Source organism: Schistocerca gregaria, chromosome X (assembly GCF_023897955.1).
Source record: "Schistocerca gregaria isolate iqSchGreg1 chromosome X, iqSchGreg1.2, whole genome shotgun sequence".
In the NCBI taxonomy this organism is placed as follows: Eukaryota; Metazoa; Arthropoda; class Insecta; order Orthoptera; family Acrididae; genus Schistocerca; species Schistocerca gregaria.
Genome location: NC_064931.1, coordinates 273,437,452 through 273,453,987, shown reverse-complemented (window position 1 = coordinate 273,453,987; position 16,536 = coordinate 273,437,452). Strand labels below are relative to the sequence as shown.

General features: G+C 44.3%; 1 protein-coding gene across 4 annotated transcripts in view; it reads right to left on the bottom strand.

Annotated features, from left to right (window-relative positions):
* LOC126297885 (GTPase-activating protein and VPS9 domain-containing protein 1) overlaps positions 1-16,536 on the bottom strand; it is a 280,670-nt gene that overhangs the window by 239,832 nt on the left and 24,302 nt on the right. For all 4 annotated transcript variants that reach the window (XM_049989182.1, XM_049989183.1, XM_049989180.1 and 1 more), the window contains exon 2: positions 9,653-9,761. In XM_049989182.1, the coding sequence (XP_049845139.1) occupies positions 9,653-9,761 (109 nt within the window). The remainder of the gene's footprint in view (positions 1-9,652; positions 9,762-16,536) is intronic.

Below are 16,536 nucleotides of genomic sequence, written 5' to 3'. Positions count from 1 at the left end.
ATTAAGGAAGCAGCAGCACAAAAACTAAATAATTTAACAAACGTTAGTTAATAACATTAAGGATAGTTCCTAGAATGAGATTTTCACTCTGCAGCTTCCAAAGTTCAAGTCTCAGTCCGGCACACTGTTTTGATCTGCCAGGAAGTTTCATATCAGTGCACACACTGCTGCAGAGCGAAAATCTCATTCTGGAAACATCCTGCAGACTGTGGTTAAGCCATTTCTCTGCAATATCCTTTCTTCCGGGAGTGCTAGTTCTGCAAGGTTTGCAGGAGAGCTTCTATGAAGTTTGGAAGTTAGGAGAGAGGTACTGGTGGAATTAAAGCTGTGAGGATGGGTTGTGAGCCGTGCTTTGGAAGCTCAGTTGGTACAGCACTTGCCCGCGAAGGCAAAGGTTCCGAGTTCTAGTCTTGGTCTGGCACACAGTTTTGATCTGCCAGGAAGTTTCATTAAGCATAATCTGTATGTTTGGATATTTTTATGGTCAGCCCTGACGCAAGTGGGAGACACAAAAAAAAAAAAAAAAAAAAAAAAAAAAAAAAAACCATTTAAAATCATGTAATATTTTTGGCACTCATTAACAACTGACTTTATATATTAAAAAATAAAGTAAATTGTGAAACGTGTTTCCAATAAAATTTCCGGGAGAGCAGCTTTAAACACTGAAATGCAGAAAAATGTAGTTAACAGACTAGTCACATTAACAATAAATGCTAAAGGAAAATGACAGCAAAACTCATTTCTGACAGTGATACTACAATTGAGCTATGATCCTATGATCCTACAACAAGGTTACTCCAAATTATGGTAGTATGCAACCATCAAATTCAGATTCAAACTGTTTATTACCTAACAAATCATAAAAATATCATCAACATTCTCACCAATCACTGATATTTTTGAGTAAGCAAACCAAATACTAGTATTAGTAGGTGAATACATTCTTAAAGAATGAATAATACTAACATCCAAAGTTGGTAGATTGTAAGTTAAGAAACTATTCAGCAAGGTCATCAGCTCCTTGTTCAAGAAATAGGCCATCTCAAGTTAATGACATCAGAAAGAAATCCAACTGTATTATGACAGTATGTAGGAATTCTAAAACTGGGGCACTCAAAGCAATATTTATGCCAGACAAGAGAAATAATTGAAACAAAGGTAAAAGTATATGGTTTGAACCAGTATGCAGATCCAAGAGCAGATTAGGGACCTCCCATCCCCATCCCACCACCACCACCACCTCCGGGCTCATCTGTGGCGAGAGATACCTCACCTACATCTGACCCCTCAACCTTTTCCCCTCCAACCTGATAAATGGTTAAGACAGTAACTGAATAAATAATGCCTTCTAGTATGGAGATTCATAATGGTAGAAGTGAGAACAGCTGAACTGGCAGTAGTAAAATTAGGTGAGAGAAATTATCAGTTAGTAGGTGTTAGGGCCTCAGCAAGTGAAGAAGAGGAGGGGGGAGGGGGGGGGTCTCTCGCAACTGTCCCACCCCAAATATGTTACTCAGAGGATCCATAAAAACCTGTTCAGCTGTTCCTTCATCATCAGCAGGCATGAAGGATCGGGAATCTGGAAGGTCTTGCCTTTATAGTAGTGCTAACTGCATCTTTTCAAAGCAATTAAGACATAGTAAAAGAGGGATGACAAAAATAGCTGGCATAATAGGTATGGTCGAGGTAGGATCAAGACCACCCGCCCACCTGCTAGTCTTCAGGTGATGAATATAGGGCAGCCAAAGGAGCCTTTTATAAGAAAGGAGGCCCAAGAAATGGGACTGTGTTGTAACGTCCATATGCTTGGTACTTATGTACAGTTCCAAGTCAGGATGAACCGTGGTACAATGACAAAATTTGTATGACCTGCATTTTTGTGGGAGAAAATTGGAAACCATGTAAAAAATGAGTCTATGCACAAGCCTGGTGGATGGTACCTTGGAGCTGGCATTCAGCGGAGGCTACCGACTGGCAGCTGTACTAAATGCCAAATGTTTTCTACATACAGTGCAGGGCGGCCAAGAGCCCAGTAGAGGTCACTAGCCCATTGATGGTGATGAAGAAAGAGACACTCAACACAGAGCTCTGTATGATGCTATTCTCTTGGACCTGTGGGGAGCTCTAACCCAGAACAACCGGTGGGTTAAAAATTGATGAATAAAAACTGGTAGGGGGCCTTGAAAGTCCCAGTTGTGGAAAGTGAGTAAATGTGATGAAGTCAAGCAGTGTTGTACATCTTATGCAGCTCAAAAAAGACTGTGACAAGGTGTTGGCGTTTAGAAAAAGCCTGTCGGATTGCTGTTTCCAACCTATGCAGGTAGTTGGTTGTGAACTATCCCTCCTGGAAACCACACTGATAGAGGGATAAAATGCCTTTTGATCTGAGAACCCAACATAATCTGTGGGCAAATATACTTTACAACAGCTTGCAGAGTACACTGCTCAGGCTAATCAGCTGGTAACTATCGAGAGACATTGGTTCTTGCCTGGCTTAAGAACTGGGACAACTAAGCTACCTTACCACTGCAATGGACAGGCACCTTGGAGCCAAAGACACTTGAAGATCTTGAGGAGATGTTGCCATTGGGGAAAATTCAGGTGTTGGATCATATAATTGTGAATTGAATCAGGGCCTGGAGCTGGGTTGAGGGACGAGGTAAGAGCCTGAAACAGCTCCCAGCTCAGTCATTATAGAATTCAGCATTCAGCTTGGTCGAGTATTTCAGACCTGTGCTCCATATCAAGGGTGGGAGAGGGCGGGGGTGTCTGAATCACTGTGGGAGACTACACAATTCACTGAAAAATAGAAAAATTACTGTTTGCACAAGAAAATTTTGATCAGATATAGCGCCCACCTATTGGCATCAAAATGAGTAGGACAGTACAATGGTAATCTGTTTGTTTCTGTCACATTCAAACATGTCATCTCACTACTTCAGTGCCCTTCCAAATAAATTTGTTGGTATAACACATATGCCACCTACTGCAAGTTAATTGCACTACACCTATAACCTTTGCACAAGTGAAAGCAATAAGTTGACAAAGTCTTATTGCTATCGCATGAACTATACGACAGTGCATAAAACACAAACAAACAAACAAACAAACAAACAAACATTGATTTTTATGTATTAGATGGAATTTCATTCATGCTGATGGCAAACTTCTGTTCTTCGGACTTAGTGATCATCAAAATGAACCAGCAAGAGGAAGGCACACAATGTAACCGGAATTGGCCTCGGCATACCTCCTCCAACCCAGAAAGTGGGAGACTGCTACATGGCTGCTTGCTGCTGAATGAATAACTGATGATTGGTTGTGATGCCAATGTACACAACCTAGTGTTGGGAAGCAATGACACCAATAACAGGAGTGAGTAGCTACTTCAATATCTATTGAAGAGCAACCTAGATCTCTTTAATAGTGGTAGGGAACCTATCTTAAGGAAATGAGAAGAAGGGAAGAAGTAACTGACATATCTTAACGGGTAGTTACATGAAAGGCATTTGACAATGGAACCATTCTTCTTTGACCATATGCATAATAAGTTTGAGATGGAAACAGATGTCAAACAGATTATTCCCCCACGTACCTGAAGTTAAAATTTGGATAAGAAATCCAATACACTTAGAGGAAATAACTGATGAAGTTGTGTCCACCACCAAGACCTTGCACATAGAAAATTCTCCAATCACCAGGAAGTGCATAAACAGCGATGTACCCTGGTGGAACAACAGTCTTGAATTGCAAGGAAAGCAGGTAAGAAGACTGTTTATGACTGCAAGAAAGAACAGACACTGAACAAGATATTAGGAACACAGTTGCTAAATACAATCTTGGTATTAGACATGAAAAGCAATCATGCTGGAAGATATCCTGTCGTGCACGAGGTGCTGTATGTACTGCTCAAGACTCACTTCCCCAACGCACTCTCGCAGATGATTCAGACCAAGAGTCTGCAGCTGTAATGTTGGTTGGTTGGTTGATTTGGGGGAGGGGACCAAACAGCGAGGTCATTGATCCCATTGGATTAGGGAAGGATGGGGAAGGAAGTTGGCCATGATCTTTCAAAGGAAAAAAAAAAAACCTAAATCAGGATGGCCAGATGCAGGTTTGAACTGTCATCCTCCTGAACACAAGTCCAATGTGCTAACCACTGTGCCACATCACTCTGTCTATGGGAGGTACTGGTTTACAGGTAAATAATAGGAGAACTGGGATTCTGCCACAGAATGTGTTGGTTTCATTAAAATCCAGTGGGCAGTGGAAAGTTTCAACTGTTCAAGTCCTCAGAGCCAGATGGAATTTTCCTGGCTTTGCTGCAACTAGCAGGAGAAAGATTAATCTGACTACTACGTAGACTGTTAAGAGCCAGTCTAGCTGAAGGACTCATTCCTAATGCTTGGAAGACAATGAAAGTTGTTTTCATTCTGAAGCCAGGGAGAATAATTGATCATACTGAAACTAAGAGCATGAGAGCCATCAGTCTGTCCTCCATTCTTCTAAAGATATTAGGAAAACTGGTTAATGTGCACGTTAGGGTAAGGAGGTTAACTAAGGTTCCTCTACGTGAAAATCAACATACTGTAACAGGATAGACCATAGTAGTGCTCAGAGCCAAAGACAGAGTGCCAGGAGCTGGACATTGACCATTCTTGGACAATATCCTGCCAGTTCAGCAACAGCAAGCTGTTTCAGTACCACCTCTTCCTAGTGTCAACAACCTGAGATTGGACCAACCTTCAGGAACTTCTGCAGTTTCAGTGTCTACTGCATGACAACAGCTGGACCTCTGTCAGTGGGTCTGCTCGAGATATTTCCGCACAGCATAGAAATGCAACCACTTCCACAGAGTCGTCATGGAGTGACTGCATTTAATCCCCCCCGACTCCAGCCTTTCATGTGGTCTTCAAGCTGGACAACGTAGCTGCATCCAGCCCGTCTCAGTCATAGCCTACGAACCACATCATAACTACGCCATAGCTGCCAATGCCGCTGGCACCCTTTTTTGAATCAACAGAAGGTAGTTAACCATTCCCACTCTTGGCAGTTCTGCACTCTGCCCGGTGCGGAATTCTACGCTGTAGCCTGCTGTCACGGAAATACGAGTGAAATACTCTGCCAGATGGCAATTGGGTCAGTACAAAGTGTACCCCAAAGAAAAAGGCAAGGGACAGACGCACGAGGGTGAAAGTCAAAAATGCGCCGAACCTGCGACCACACCTGAGATGGGGAGGTGCAAGAACCTATGGTGGCAACATTATGTTCCCAGCAGTCCTGTTTGCTCTGCACGATTAACCGCCGAGCCCGGGCCCGCAGTCGTTTAAAGGAAACCAGATTCTCTAGGGAAGGATGACGCCAGTGTCGTTGCAGGGCTCGCCGGCGGTCCCGGATAGCTTCTGCAATCTCTCGTGATGTCGTGTGACTAGGGCCTCCCGTCGGGTAGGCCGTTCGCCTGGTGCAAGCCTTTCGTGCAATCTCTGGTGTCCACCAAGGGACTGACTTACGCCTTAGGGTACTTGAAGAGCAGGGGACAGTTGCCTCGGCAGCAGAAACAATGGCCATAGTGACCTCGTCCACTGCCAAATCAATGTCACCAGGAAGAGGGGCAATGGCCATAATAGCTGAGGTGTAGGCTGCCCAATCAGCTCCACGAAGAGACCATTGTGGCACCTTGTCAGGGGGTTGGAACTGAAGAAGAGAAACCAGGATAGGAAAGTGGTCGTTGTGGATCCTTCAACTGAGGTATGGAAGAAGACCTAGCCTATTAAGACAGAGGTCAATGGCTGAGTATGTGCCATGAGTCATGCTAAAATATGTGGGAGCACCAGTATTAATGAGGTAAATGTCCTGCTGTGCCAAGAGAGCCTCAACGTTCCTACCCTGGCCCGAGATCTGGGCCCCACCCCATAAAGGGTGGTGGGCATTAAAGTCCCCCAAAAGGAGGAATGGCGGGGGGAGCTGGGCGAACAAGGCAGCTAGGTCAGCAAGAGGGACAACCTCATCCAGGGGAAGGTAGAGGGAACAGATGTTAAGCTCGATTCCTGTCCGGATTCTAACAGCCACAGCCTCGAGAGCCGTGTGAAGTGGCACTGGGGCACTAAGAACAGTTGCAAGAACATAAACACAGACACGGCCAGACACCCTATCGTATTCTACACGGTTCTTATAGTAACCCCGGTAGCCACAGAGGGAGGGGGTCTGCCGAACAGGAGACCAGGTTTTCTGTAGGGCAAGACAAGTGGTAGGGAAGCAGCAAAAAAGCGGTTTCAACTCAGCAAGGTGGTGGAAAAAACCATGGCAATTCCATTGAAGATAATGGTATCCAACTATGAATACATGAAAGTACCGTGGGGGGGGGGGATAGGTTACGCCTTAGAAGTATTCGCCGCCATCGATTGCAAAGTAGCCTGATCAGCTTCCATAGAAACTGCGGGTCTAGTAACATCTAGCTCCTGAGTGGACGCTAGATGCTCCATATCATCTTCAGGTGCAGTGGTGAACTCCTTTTCTGTCTCTACGCCCTTCTCCTTTTGCTTTTTCTTCTTTTTGTCCTTCGGTTCATCAGGCTAGATGGGCTTTCCCTACCCAGACTCATGGACCGAGGAAGACCTGGAAGTCCTACGGCCCTAAGGTTTTTCAGCCACTGGCTGATATCTGGAGGGGCAGTAACCGTGGAAAGAAGGGCACCAAGCGATCCCTTCCGCTTGAGGGGAGCTAGAGGAGGCGGGCACTTCTCCGGCTCAGAGTAGGGGACTGAAGTCCTCAAAGGAGGGGTTGTTACTCCCGATGTTGATAACAGGGGAGCAACGGAAGAGGGTGTTCCCCCAACTACCTGGGCGACAGGAATAGACGGCCAGGCTGGAGGGCCCACAAAAAGCGGCTGAGCTTGGGAGCTCGTCGCCAGGGATGGCAACATTGAAGCTGCAGCAGCAAACGTCGATGAAATGTGCACAGGGGGTGAAGTAGGTCGTACTTGCGTTTAGCCTCTGTGTAAATGAGCCTGTCCAAGGTCTTATACTCCATAATCTTCCACTCTTTTTGATAAACTGCGCAGTCCGATGAGCAAGGTGAAGAGGTGAATGTTTCTGTCCACAGTTGACACAAACAGGGGGCAGCGAACACGGGACGTTGGGGTGGGAGGCACGGCCACAATCCCGACAGGTAGGTTGGCGTCACCTCTCGATGACATAAGCCCAAACCTCCAGCACTTAAAGCAGTGCATGGGAGGAGGGACGTGAGACTTAACATCACATTGATATATCATTACCTTGACCTTCTCAGGCAGGGTGTCTTGCTCGAAAGCCAAGATGAAGGCGCCGGTGGTGATCCTACTACCTTTAGATCCCCTGAAGACACGTCGTACAAAGTGGACACAACGACGTTTCAGATTTGCACGGAGTTCGTCATCAGACTGCAACTACAGGTCATGATGAAAAATAAGACCCTGAACCATATTGAGGCTCTTATGAGGCGTAATGGAGACTGCAACATCACCGAGCTTGTCACAAGCAAGCAATGCCCGTGACTGTGCTGGGGATGCTGTCTGTATGACTGCTCCAGACCTCATTTTAGACATGCCACAACTTCTCCAAACTTGTGCTCTAAATTTTCCACAAAAAACTGAGGCTTTGTGGTCAGAAATGAGTCCCCATCTGTTCGACTGCAAACCAGAAATCGAGGAGAATACGTTTCACCAGGTAATTAAGACTGCCGTTCCTCCCCTGGTGTGGGCAGGGAAGGGAACAATTGGGGTCATACTGTAAAGCACTGAACTTTCCTTTCTTCGAGACTCGTGCTTGCGCACTATTCGTATTTCTTTTCGTGGTGGTACCACGAGCAGCTAGGGAAAAGAATCTTCACCCAGACAGAGCCCAGTTTGCCTGGGTAAGCCTAATACAATCAGGGGGTGGCAGGTTCCCCAGACGTCGCCCGCTAGCAACTGTTTTACCTCAACAGCCTTGCGTCTCCTCGGCCCACAGCACACCTTGAGATTGAGGTTTCTTTTATAGAGGTTTCTTTTATAGAGGTTTATACCATCCTCGCGACCCAGGCAGTTAAGCCAAGATCCCTGGGCTCTGTACTGTACAACGTTCCACCGTCGCACCTTACAGTGGGCGTTGAAGCACGCTCAGAGCTTACGGTATTGAGGACTGGTGGCGCTTCCCAGTCCCCAGCTTAGGGACCCCAGGGTCGCCAAGCTCATACCCAGCAACTAAATGCTGAACCCCCTGCGGGTGTCAGACAAATAAAATAATTCCATTTCTACATTCCAAACTTATGGGGACCAAAGCAGGGAAGTTTTCACCAATTGTAGCAGGAGGTTGTTCAGTGTGTGCAAGAAAAATGTAATGAAGGCTTCCCAGTTATGAAAGAAATTATCCAAATGAGGGCACTGGAGATAATGAAGAATTCCAACAACATACATTACTGAATTCAGAGCATGTACTGGCTGGTGGGGTGTGGATGACAAAGAGGGCGGGGCCAATATTATGATGCAAAAGAAGGCTAGCTCAGTGACTGCCAATGGCGTCTGATGAGAAACTACTTGTGTATCAGCATCACATAATTAATTAAAGGAAATGGCATTAATATTTGCTAGGCCATAAGGGCAACACTGATCAGATGCCTGTATATTTTTATATGCCATCAAATACATTAAATGTGTTCCTATAAGAAGTTCTGGCAATGAAAGGACCAGAATAACAGGAATGGTGGGTGCACTAGCAGATGGAAGGGAGATCCTCCCATACATGATACTTCACAGGAAAAGATACTGAAACAAAAACTGCCTATAGATGCTAAGAAAAGGAATGAATGACAATGTTGTTTGGAACAGAATACAATATATTTTGCGTAAAGGACGAAAAATGTTGTTGCTGGATTCTTTCAGGGGACACCTCAGCCAGAAAATTAACGATCTGATAGCAAAGATCTGTACAAATCCGGTACTAATTCCTGGTGGCATGACCTCACAACTTCAAGTATTAGATGTGAACAGACCATTTAAGGCTCCCCTGTAACAGCTTTACAGTGAGTGGCTTCTTCAAGGACACCATGCCCTCATTCCAGGGGTGAAGTTAAAGAATGTCTCAATATCCATGTGTTGTAAGAATTATCATTAGGCTTCAATCAATGTAAATCTGGACTGTGGGGAATATGTTAAACCTGTGTAGCCCTTTCCTGGTAAAGAAAGGCTAAGCAATGTGGATCACATTGTCACTAAAAACACTTTTGGGGATGCACCAAGTTGCCATTGCCTTTATCAAACATAGTGAACATGTTCTGGGCCCATCGTCTGTAGTGATTATTGCATTTACTTCAGTTTTTTTATGTTTCTTCTTAGGTACTGCTGCTCTCCTTAGATTTCATACCACATAACAAATTTTACCAAACCATTGTACCTAGCAGGACCAGCAATTGTATTGCCACAATCTGCTTGACTATCACCTTATCAGTGTCCCAGCCAGTATCAGTATTAATACAGTATGTTCATAACAGCTAGATATAGGCTATTGTTAATTAGCTATTGGTAACTAAGTGATGCATGAGATTATTCAGAATATCCTGCCTGCTAAGAAACAGGTTTTATTTCATACATAATGGATCTTCAAGAAAATAGTTAAATAATAACAGCAATAAGACTCACATCTTCATTCAATGCCTGCAGGTGGTGTTGTTCTGCAGCCACATATAGACGTTCTTGACAAAGCCTTCCAGATAAGTCCACTATGTCCCATCTTAATGAGCCCATTGCACTAGAACAAAGGAATTGAATACATTGAAATTTATACGAAATTGTCACTACTGTTAATTACCAGCATTACAAGAAGAATCAATGTTCAATTTGGTATACAATGTTATTACAAAAATTATGTGCACCAATCAAAAATTTCTCAGAATAACTACTGTGCTTTTAACAGCAAAACAACAGAATGTCATGCTTGCACAATTAAATGTTACTTCTTTGGGATCATAAAACAGAAGAGAAATTAATTTATTCATAAACCATGCTGAAACACACACACAAAAATGAAGAATCCCATGTCATAAATATACCTCAAACAAAAAACGGTAATAGTGTACTCCAGAAAACGTGTAAATTAACATTTGAACCGTCACACAGTTATCTGTCTATTCTTTATTGCAATGTTAATTTAAACACTCCCACCCTTGTCTGAACTAGGAAGTTCATGTTTGTGATTCAGGCTGACTTATGATAATAGCTCTTAATTACAGAGACACACATAATACCACAACTCATGTGTCAGTGTCTCAATAACTTCATGGCAGTAACTTTTTGTTTATAAATTTCTTACATATTTGTGTGTGTGTATTTCGCACACACAACTTATTCTCTTTGGGCTTTTCACTCCATTTCCTTGAGCTCACTCACACAACACACACACTGAATCTTAACTATTCACAGATTTACTGTAAAGGCCACAAACTTCAATTATTTTCCCATTTTGTTAGGGATATCTTGTTTTTTTATCTTCTTGTAATTATCATCTACATGTTGTTGTTCTCCAGCTTTAATTATTCCCAGCTCTAAGACTGTGTTCTGCCATCTCAGGTATGGTACAGATGATAAATTACACTCAATATCAATCTAGGCAAAAAATCTGCATGCTGAACTAAAAATTTTAATTCCCACCATTAAGGAACCAGTCAAAATTTACATCATGGAGAATTGCCTCCCATCCTTCTCAGCAGTGCTGTACTACCTTATCAGATTAAGTTGAAAGATTAATGATTTTGAGGGCCACACTTTCATCTTGGTCCTTATAAATTTAGCAACATTTGCTCTCACTGCCAAAACTGAAGTAAATTTCTCTGCAGGTACATAGCATCTAAATCTCCACAGAGTACTCACCAGCTCCTAACACCAAAAGGGTAGCTGAAGACTGGGATGGATGCATCAGAGGCAGCAGCAGGTACTGTGCTATCAACATGATCCACCCATACAAGGAAACTTTCTCAAATTTTCAAATATAATAATCTGTTTGGCTTCTTTTCTTGAGCATCCATCAAGGTGGCTTTCATTTTAGCATTGTTCCTCTTGGAAGACATAGAGCTAATTTGGTGGTTGCTGAAGGGTACATTTTGACTACCCACCACTAAGCAGCACTAATTAGTGAGAAATGATGAGAGATCAATGGTAGAAAATGAAGGGGACTAGTACATGAATAACTGTAAAAAATTGATTTTTTAATTTTTAACTTAAAAAATTATCTGTAGATTTCTTAACAAGAAAAAATGATACTGAAGTGTTTAAAATAAGCTAAGTTGTGCTTTACCCCATCCAGTAATGCAATCCAAATTGGAAGCTTCAGCCATGACCATTTTTTCCTCTTCAAAACCTATATGAAATACGTCACAGGAATTTTACAATTGTTATTACTACAACAAAAGTAACAATTAAAAAGAGGTTCGTAAAATTCTTAGGTAGTGGGTGTCAGGCCTGAATGAACTTACTTGCCATGACCCTTTTCTCCTCATAGTAAAATATTTTGATTTAAAACTTATTTGTGTGTCCATTCAGAGAATATTACTGCTTAAGTATTTCTGTAGGTAAGTATCACTTTGAATGGATATTCTGATAGAACCAAATTATCAGAACATCACCAAATTGAAAATTCAATTAAAAAAAGAAGTTTTAGTCCGAGCCAGAAAAATTTGCACAAATTCTTATATGAGTAAATTTTAATGAAAATCTAAAATGGTGGGTGATACAACCTGGGTGATTCGACACAGAATGACCCTTTATGATGCACATGCAATGATATGGAAATTTTTTTGTAAGTTGGTTTTGAGGGAGAGGGGTGGGTTTTTTTCGTTATGGTTTTAGGGTGCAAAATTGCTACAGTCATTAGCGCACGGTCTGTGGCTTAGGTAAAAAAAATTGGAAATCAGCAGCAATGGGAGTGAAACTCAAAAAGTGGGAAACTAAAAACAGAATGAAAGCTTAGAAATAACTATAGAAGGGGAGGTTGTTTGCCCCAAAAAGAGCTTCAAATGACCGACGTCATCTCACTGACACTAATAAACTCGAGGAAGTGATCGGCGGAGCGCATGTCATCTGCGAAAATGGAAGACACATCAGGCGATAGCTGTAGACGGGCGCGTAGCGAAGTAAAATAGGGGCACTCAAGTAAAAGGTGTCTCACCATCCACAGTCGAGAGCAGTGGAGACAAGAAAGGGGAGGATCGCCACTTAAAAGATGTCGATGGCTAAAAACAGTGTGCCCTATCCGGAGTCTAGTTAAAATTACCTCCTCCAGACGACTAGTTCAGGAGGAAGAGGTCCAAGCACAGGGAAGAGCTTTCACGCCCCGCAATTTATTATTGGGAAGTGTAGACCAATGTGCATGCCATAAAAGAGCAACACAATGACATAAAACACTCTGTAGATTGGCAAAGGGAATCATACGAACAGCAGGCTGAAGAAGAGAGACTGCAGCCTTGGACGCTATATCAGCCGCCTCGTTTCCATGGATACCAAAACGTCCTGGGATCCAGAGGAATCCCACAGAGATGCTCCCCAAGTGGAGCAAGTGGAGGCAGTCCTGAATCTGGTGGACCAGAAGGTGGACAGGGTAAAGAGCTTGGAGAGCGAGAAGAGAGCTGAACGAATCTGAGCATATAATATACCGTATCCGCTGATGGCGACGGATGTATTGGACAGCCTGGAGAACTGCGTAAAGCTCCCCAGTAAAAACCAAACACTGGTCAGGAAGCCGAAATCGATTAGGGGTGTCGCCAACAATATAGACACTCCCAACACCAAATGATGTTTTTGAGCTGTCAGTGTAAATAAATGTGGCATCCTTCACTTGTGCACACAGAGCAGCAAATGCCCAATGATAAACGAGAGAAGGGGTACCATCCTTGAGAAGCTGACAAAGGTCATGGAGCTGGCAGGTACAAGGGCGGGGCCAAGATGGTGCTGTACCCCAGTTGTCAAGAAGGTTTTAGGAAAGTGGAATGAAAGAGAATATAGTATTTGATGGAAGCGAACTCCTGGTGGTAGTAGAGAGGAAGGGCAGCCTACATACCCTAAATCCAAGGGGGCATCAAAAAAAGGTCATGGGCTGGATTATCAGGCATGTAAGACAAATGGCTAGCATAACGACTCAGAAGGACAGCTTGCCGATTGGACAGTGGAAGGTCAGCAGTCTCAGCATAAAGGCTCTCCACAAGGCTGGTGTAAAAAGCTTCGAACGCAATCCACGGCAGAGGAGTAAACTATGCTTCCATAGTCTAATTTCAAGCACACTAAGGTGTGATAGAGGCGGAGAAGGACCACTCAGTATTCAGAACACGGAGGGTGTTGACGGATCGCAGACAGCGAGCCGAAAGATAGGAAATGTGGGAGGACCAGCACAGTTTTCTGTCAAACATGAGACCCAAGAATTTAGCAATGTCCATGAATGGAAGGTCGACAGGGCCTAGATGTAGGGAAGGCGGAAGAAACTCTGTACGACGGCAAAAACTGACACAAACAGTCTTACTGGGATAAATGCGGAAGCTGGTTTCAATGCTCCAAGAGTGGAGGCGATTGAGACATCCTTTAAGACGTCATTCAAGAAGGCTAGTCTGTTGAGAGCTGTAGTAGATCACAAAATCGTCCACAAAGAGAGAGCCCGAGACATCGGGAAGGAGACAATGCATAATTGGATTTATGGTGATGACAAACAGTACAACACTTAGCATGGAGCCCTGGGGTACCCCGTTTTCTTGGGAGAAAGTACGGGAGAGAGTAGTGTTCACCCGCACTTTAAATGTGCGCTCTGCCATAAATTCATGAATAAAAAGGGGCAGCCGACCTCAAAAGCCCCAAGAGAACAGTGTGCGGAGGATGCCTGTCCTCCATCAGGTACCATATGCTCTCTCCAGATCAAAAAATATTGCTACCGTTTGGCGTTTCCTCAGAAAATTGTTCATGCTATAAGTGGAGAGAACAACAAGATGGTCAACTGCAGAACAACGCTTTCAGAAGCCGCATTGGGCAGGTGTTAAAAGGCTTCGGGACTACCAGCCACCAGGCTAAACGGCAATTCACCATACGCTGCAAAACCTTACATACACTACTTGCGAGAGAAATGGGGCGATAGCTAGAGGGAAGATGTTTGTCCTTGCCAGGTTTTGCAGGTTTTGGAACAGAAACAATGATAGCTTCCCGCCATCTTCTGGGAAAAGTACTGTTGCTCCAAATTCGATTATAAAGGCGAAGGAGGCAACACAAACTATGGTATGATAAATACGGCAACATTTGGATGTGGATACCATCTGGTACTGGGGATGAAGAGTGAGAAGAAGAGAGTGCGTATTGGAGTTCCCGCATGGAGAAAACAGTATTATAGCTTTCACTGTTTTGAGAGGAGAAAGTAAGAGGTTGCACTTCTGCTGCACGTTTCTTCGGGAGAAATGCTGGCGGGTAATTTGAAGAGCTCAAAATTTCAGCGAAGTGTTTACCCAATGAGATAGAAATTGCGATGGGTTCCACTTAGGTATGATGCGCGACAGTGAAGCCAGAAATCGAGCAGAAACTAAACACGCCAGATAACCGTCGAATGCGACTCCAAACTTCTGAGGAGGGAGTGAAGGTGTTACAAGACCTAGTAAAGAAGTCCGAGCTTGCCTTCTTGCTACCGCGGATGACGCGACAGCGTCACAGATGTAATTACTTATAGTGGATACAGTTGGCCAAAGTAGGATGGTGGCAGAAAACGCGAAGAGTACAGCACCGCTCACGTATTGCGTCATGGCACACATCGTTCCACCAAGGAACTGGGGGACGCCAGGGCAAATCGGAGGTGTGAGGTATTGAACGTTCCGTGGCTGTAAGAATAACTTCTGTAACTTGAGTGACCTGATCATTGACACTAGGAAAGTGACGGTCATCAAATGTCGCTAGAGACGAAAAAAAGTGTCCAATCGGCTTGGGCAAACTTCCAGCGTCTCAGGCGCATAGGTGGCAGTTGTGGCTGCAAACGAAGGACACATGGAAAATGGTCACTCGGGTGCATATCAGCAAGAGCAAACAATTCAGAGCACCGAGATAGCTGAATAGTACTGACCAAAAGGTCCAAATGAGAGAAATTTGTCGTGGAGGCAGATAAAAATGAAGGTCCCCAGTGTTGAGACAAAGAAGATCCGCTTGGTGGAAGACGTCAATCAATAGGGAGCCTCGCGGACAAGGACACGGAGATCCCCAAAGCAGGTGACGGGCATTGAAGTCCCCAACCAGCAAACAGGGGGATGGGAGCTGACCAAGGGGATGAAGGAGATCAGCTCTTGCCATCGGTGTGGACGATGGAATGTAAACAGTACAAAGAGAGAAGATGTATCCAGAAATGGAAAGACGCACAGCAACAGCTTGGAAGGAACTGTTTAAGGGGATTGGGTGATAATGGGCAGTATCATGGAGAAGAATCATCAGTCCCCCCTCCATGTGCTGGAGTGCCATCAATAGAGGGGAGATCAAAAACCGGACTGACTGGAAATGAAGGAAAACAAAGCAATTGTGGGGATGCAGCTTTCTTTCCTGAAGACAGATGATGACCGGTGAGTAGGATCGTAAGGGGATCAACAATTCATCTCAATTGGCTCTAATGCCGCGGATATTCCAATGGATAATTGACATAGGGTGGACAGAAAAGGGAAGAATTTTACCACGGCTGCTCTCAACTCAACGACTGCTGAGAGCTGGCAGCCGACAGTGTGGAATGGCATTCAGCCAAAGGCAGAAGATCCTGATCCATAGGTTGTTCGGGGGCAGCTCCTGTCAGCAGCGCTCGGCTGCCAGCACTGCACCTTGGTGACACGGAAGATGGCCTAGGGTGGTTACCGCCAGGTGGCGCTGTAGTTGAAACACGCTGTGGCGGAGGAGGAAAGGAACTTGGTTTCTTATAAGCCTTCTTTGAAATAGGATGTTGAGATGAGGGAGGAATCGATGGTTGTGAAGTCAGGGTACATAAAAAATCTTCACGAATACGCACTTTTTTGGAAGTCCGAGTGTGTGATTTTAGGGCTTGTGGATTTAGCAGAAGCCGATGAAGGGTGAGACGTAGAGTGAGTAGGTGATAGTGGGGAGGTTGAACAGGCAATCTCTGCACTGGCCGATCTGACGACCGTGGCACTAAAGGTGAGATCACAAGTCTGCATGGCTGCCTCCTTAGTAGGCCAAGGATATGCAAGGACAGTGCTATATTTACCTGCTGGAGGCACAGTGGGCTTTCGACTGGCGAATAACTTACGAGTAGCAAATGAGGGGATGGAGGTGGACAAGCACCCTCATGGGCCTCCTTGCCACATATAACGCATTTGGCCGGATTGGAAAACTACTGGCTGGTATGATTAAACCGCTGACACCGATAGCAACTCGTAGGGTTGGGAATGTAAGGGAGAACTGAAATTATCTCACAGCTCACTTTAATGTTCGATGGAAGTTGAACTCTGTCAAATGTCAAGAAGATAGTATGGGTTGGAACCAAGTCCGTGTCAATCCTTTTCATTACTCAATGTAAA